The 5,755-nt window shown below is 48.8% G+C and overlaps 1 protein-coding gene across 1 annotated transcript; it reads left to right on the forward strand.

The window, feature by feature from the left end:
* Nucleotides 1-263: 263 nt before the first annotated feature.
* LOC129596887 (myosin-7-like) lies at nucleotides 264-2,241 on the forward strand. The gene is made up of 2 exons (XM_055494286.1): nucleotides 264-1,893; nucleotides 2,117-2,241. The coding sequence occupies exons 1-2, from the start codon at nucleotides 264-266 to the stop codon at nucleotides 2,239-2,241; spliced, it is 1,755 nt and encodes a 584-aa protein (XP_055350261.1).
* The last annotated feature ends 3,514 nt before the right edge of the window (nucleotides 2,242-5,755 follow it).

Below are 5,755 nucleotides of genomic sequence, written 5' to 3' on the forward strand. Positions count from 1 at the left end.
AACCGACATCCAACAGTAGTCAGGGAAGCAAAAGCTCCCGCAGCTCACAGCAAAGCGCACCAAATCCGTACAAAAAGGACTTGTACCCATACTCACGTCCAGTTGGACATGAGCGGAACACTCGAGCGCCTAAGGCATTCGAGAAGAAGGATTCACGAGGCTCTGATAGCACTTATCAGAAGGCGCTCGAGGCGGTCGCCAATCAGGAAAGCTCCAGTGACGACCAGAAACACACTCCCGCGCCTACAGCGGGAAGTGATCCGATGAACCAGACAAAGGTCACCGGGGAGGACAAACCCACAGAAAGGGGAGCGGAACCAGTTGGAGCATCACAGCTGGATGCTACCACTAGCGGAACAAATGAACAGGATAAAAACGTAAACCTGGCTCAAGTGGAAGATGGAAACACAAAGGTCACCGAAGAGAACTTGGCCGAACTGGGACTGGATGACCTTTCACTGAACGATAGGACTGCAGGCGACGACCTTTGGGCAACTCCAATGGTCTCCGATGAATCGAACGAGTCCTACTTCACGGATGATGAAGCGACGATGAACATGTCCTTCCAAACCGCGATGAAGGAAGCCGACCGCGCTGAAGGTATGACACGATTTAAGGACATACCCGAGCACCTTATTGAAAGGACACAAACTGGAAAGGTCATCAATGTTAGACCGCCATCACCGAACAGCCCCACGTCAACTCTCAAGAGACGCGTGAAGGAGTTGGAAGAAGAACTCGAAGCCAAGGAAGGCCTAGTGACGAAGAAGAAACAGGAATATCAAAATCGGATAGGATCTCTGGATGCTCGTATTTATGAGCTGGAACAACAACAGGTGGATTTGGAGAGTGCAGCGGACGAATGGAAGATCAAATACGAGCGTGAAAAAGAACTCGCTGAAGAGTACTTGAAAATGGTGGATGACAGAGAAATGGAAGGTCATCTTGCGGTCAGTGACCTCAACGAGAGCATGTCAGAGGAATCAGCCGAAAGGTCACGGCACTTAGCGGAATTGAAGGACGAATGTGACTCACTGAAACTTAAGGTCACCGAAGCGGAAGCCAAGCGAGACGAATACGCGGCCAAACTCGTCGACGTGACCCAACGATTGCTGACAAACACTAACGAAGTGTTTAAGTTGAGAAATGAATTGAAGTTACGGGACGAGAACATTGGAACCCTTCAGAAAGAATCACAAGATCATCAGAAGAGAGCCGATGACGCTGTCAAAGTGGCTAAGGACCTGAGGGAGCTCACAGCCACTGAAGGTGTGAGGTTGAAGAATGAAATTAAGCAGGTGATGGAAGAGAACAAGTCGTTGAAAGAAGATGTTCAAAAGGTCACCGAAGAGAATACTGAGTTGAAAAAGACTGCTAAGACAATTGCCCAGCAAGGCATGAGGTGGGAACACGAGGCACACCTCCTGGATGAAAAGGTCACGGTACTTGAATTGAAAGATAAGGAGTGGCAACAATCAGTCCACCAGAAGACGCAGGAGATTATCAAGCTCAACACGGAGCTGATTGATATGACCCAAACGGTGATGACAAGAGAAGATGAGGTCACCCAGACGAAAAACCAACTGAAAGCAGCAGTTGAGGAATACACGAAGCTGGAAAGGGATGTGACCCAGTTGGCGGAACACATTAAAAAGGTGGAGAATGACACTGAAAAGGTCATTCAGGAGAAGACTTTCCAACTCCACCAACATATGTTAAAGGTCAAGGAGGAGAATCAGAACTTGAAAACGGAGAAAGAGGAAGTCCAGTTGAAAGTCCGTCGCCTTGAGGATGAGAATAAGGCGCTTGTTATGTCTAACAAGCACAAAGATGAACAGCTTCTGCAATATGGAGTCAGGACTTCAACAGTGGAGTCGCCCCCGCCCAGTTACAGCAAGGCGCACGAAACGGGCACGGGCAAAAGTTTCCACTTCGAAATGCCACTACGAACCGGTACTGGCAAAGGAAGTGTCAAAAACGAAAGAAATGGCGAAAAGGTCACCGACGATAAGGAGCCGCCGTCGGAAAGTTACCCGCATATGAGTCGAGGCGACCCTTCACAACTTCCCCCGCACATGGAAACAAATGTGTTCATTGATGAAGGACGACGGGACAGACCCCCCAGCCGGCAGGAGCGTCCAAGGAAATCCCGGTATGGAAAGGCGAAACGAAATCAAAGTGATGATGGAAGTAGCGAAGAAGATGACGACCAAAGAGCGGAAAATACAGCCGTGCAATTGACAAAAGCACTCAACTCGATGGCCAGGAAAACACCACTCATGACCTTTGACGGCAGTCGTGACACTGTCAGTGGCTGGACACGATTAGTGAAAGAAACCCAAAGGACTTACCAGCTCACGGACGATCAGATCATGATCGAGATAGCAAGTGCGGTGAAAGGTCCTGCAAAAACATGGTTTGAAGGGGAAAAGGATATCGCAGCCGAAGATGGAATTGAATACTCAATAACAGAGTGGATGGACAAATTCAAAGACGAATATGGTGATCGAGATGAAGAAGTCTTAGGCTTACGTGAGGCCTATGCAAGAAAATTTGAACTCGGAAAAGAATCGCTGGACCAGTATTATCAGGCGATGATGCGATTCAAAGCAAAAAGAATCATCACGGAGAAACAAGCAGTCGGATTCTTAATTGAAGGATGTAGAGGAGACAGTGAACTCTACAAGGCATTGCGTATACAGAAGTGCAAGACGCCAACGGATGTGAAAGACTTCTTCCGACATTGGGCCACTGGCGAAGAGAAATATAAGGCGCCTAAAGGTCAACGTAATCAGGAATACGTGACCATCCGCCAAGGCCAAGTCGAAAATGTACCGCAACAGAGAATGGTAGCTGCACCACCCCAGCAACCAGTCGAATACCGCGCGGAGACTCCGGTCAGAGAGGTCACGGAAAAGGTGACCTTTATCGACAGTCAGACGGGGCAACCGATAACATACGCGATGGTGGCAGCGATACAGGCGGCAGCTCAAGTAAGACCGGCACCTCAGAATGTGATTCCACCAGCACCACAGAACGTGGCCCCCATGAATGTTGGGTTACCACAACAAGGTGGGGGTAACGGAAATTTCGGTGGAAATGGCAACGGGAATTGGAACGGAGGTCAAGGAAACTTCCAGAATCAGGGACGAGGTCAAGGTCAAGGAAACTTCAGAGGGAATCAACAGCAAAATCAAGGGTCACGAACCGAATTCAAGTTCCAGATGATTGATGGATGGGTGGCGAACAACGTGCAGATGTGCCAGTACTGTATGTACGGCAACCATCAGACACAGGGGTGCAAGTTCGCCAATACACCACCGGAACAGAACCCGAATCTGTTTGCCTTTAACGAGTGGCAACGCCTCCGAGCTATAGGTGGCTGGCGCCCAGCGGTCGCAAACGGATATGACCTCATCACCCAATGGTACCAACATAAAGCGAACTTCCAAAACCAACAAGGCAATGGAAATGGTAATTACGGAAATGGAAATGGCGGTGGCCAGAATGGCGGCTTCGGCCGTGGTGGCTTCGGCCGCGGCGGCTTCAGAGGAAGGAACAGAGGCTATGGCCGCGGAAATTACAGAGGCGGCGGAAATGGAGGCGGAAACTACCAACAGGGTGGTGGCCAATACAACAACGGTGGCGGACAGAATCCTAACCCGGCAAATGATATCGGACAACAACAAGCAAATGTGCAAGGCGTACAACAAGGAGGGGCGCCAGTTCAGGGAAACGGGCAAGATCAGTAGGCACCGGTGAGCCTACTGATCGACCCGACCCTAAACCACCGGATAAAAGGGAAAGGTCACCACTGCAGAATGGTACTGCAGTGAATGTGACCACTGCAACGGCTATATGGATGCCGTCAGCGAAAAAGCAAAGTGGACCGGCTATATGGATGCCGCAACCACAGGAAACGGCTAGATGGATGCCGCCACAGCAAAGAGAAACGGCTATACGGATGCCGTCATCGCAAGAGGGAAATGGAACGGTCATAAGGATACCGTCACAGAATCAAAGGTCACCGCAGAATGGCACTGCGAGTGGAAACATCCAAGTGGATAAAAGGTCACCGCAGAATGGCACTGCGAGTGGAAACGTCCAAGTGGATAAAAGGTCACCGCAGAATGGTACTGCGAGTGGAAACGTGCAACGGGACCAAAGGTCACCGCAGAATGGTACTGCGAGTGGGAATTGTCGTGACGGTAGCGCGACACTGCAAGAAGTGCAGCAAAATGAAAGGTCACCGTATTGCAGCGAGAAAGTGTTAGCTGAACGTCGTGCATTACGTAATGCCAAGATTCGACAAGCGCTGTTAAACCAAAAGAAACCGCAAACTGATACCGCAGAAGAAGTGGAAATGCACCACGAATGGTTCCGGAAACAGATAAATGGCAAATCGAAAGACCAAAATTCACCACCGCAGAACGGTACTGCGCAAGAGGAAAATGAGCAACACGCGAAATTCCGGAAATTTTTGGCAGAAAACGATAAGGCGAAAGAGCCAAGTTGCGATTGTTACGGGGAGCCAAAGCCAAAGTTTTGGAATTGTTCAGAAGACGAAGAAGAGAAGCGAATAAGGCAAGAGTGGATTAAGCAGAATATCAACGTTATTAGTAAAGATGAAAGGCCACCTTCTGTTGGAAAAGTCCAAGTGAAAGGTCAAGGAGCGAGTGCGAATGCAAAAGGTCACGGCGACAGCGTCGTGTTAAAAGGTCAAGAAACAGACTTGACACTGCGAACAGCGCAGCAAAAGAGTGGCGAAATGGCACAGAACTCCGACGACTCACTTGTGGACGCAGTAACATTACAACAGAAGGAGAAGTGGCAAAAAGTGGCCTACAGACCGAATGGCAATCACGGGATGTGGATACCTGTGACGCCGAAAGCAAAGCAGAAAGCGAGAATGTCACAAGAGGACTACTGGGACATGCAACAGTTGCGAACGCAATGTGAAAGAAAGCGACTGGAAGAGTTGGTTACCGGGAAACCAGCGCAAGGGTCACCGAACCCAGTTCCAGTATTCAATCCAGAGGAATATAAGAAGACATCCGCTGACTGGAATCATTCACGCAATGCTCCACCACAGGATAAACCGCCGAATTATGGAGAAAAAGTCCCCATACAAAAGCTGACAGGTGGCGGATTTGTCATGAAGCGCAACGAAAGGTCACAGGACTTAGCGCAAAATGAACAAAAAGGACGGTCAAATGAGATAGCGCAAACGCAACAGAGTAGCGCAATTGAAAGGTCACGGGACTTATCGGAGGCACTGCAAAGGATGCCAATGACAAGTCACCAGCCCGAACAGACAGGATGTCTTCGCAAATTGATCAGACGAAAACGAACAATGAAGTATCCGCGAAGGTGATCGAATGGATGACCGAAAAAGGATATGATATGATTACATACGAAAGGTCACCAGATGAGATGAAAGATAGCGAAGAAGACGAACTGAAGCGAGCGGACCAAATAACAAGCGAAGTTATTGAGAAGTTGAGAGATAAACGAAATGAAAATCGCAAAGAGGAACTGATCCATCAAACGATAAATGAAGTGACAAAAGGTCACACAGCTGGCACAAAAGCAAATGAGCAAGTGCAGAATGCTGAAAAGGTCACCGGCGATAAAATGGCTACAGAGAAGCGAACAAATAAAGAAAAGCCGCGGAAATATTACGATGTTCGGACTAACGTTCCACATAGGATTGATAAGTTGAGCGAGATATTGAAAGGTCATAGCACTCCAGTAA

This window comes from Paramacrobiotus metropolitanus, unplaced genomic scaffold, assembly GCF_019649055.1.
Source record: "Paramacrobiotus metropolitanus isolate TYO unplaced genomic scaffold, Prichtersi_v1.0 Parri_scaffold0000097, whole genome shotgun sequence".
NCBI classification, from domain to species: Eukaryota; Metazoa; Tardigrada; class Eutardigrada; order Parachela; family Macrobiotidae; genus Paramacrobiotus; species Paramacrobiotus metropolitanus.

Bases quoted from the DNA above. Each gene is read 5' to 3' on its own strand.
- LOC129596887 (XM_055494286.1), top strand. From the start codon at position 264: ATGAACCAGACAAAGGTCACCGGGGAGGACAAACCCACAGAAAGGGGA. The intron at 1,894-2,116 runs GCAAGGCGCACG...ACGACGGGACAG, and splicing joins GTCGCCCCCGCCCAGTTACA to ACCCCCCAGCCGGCAGGAGC.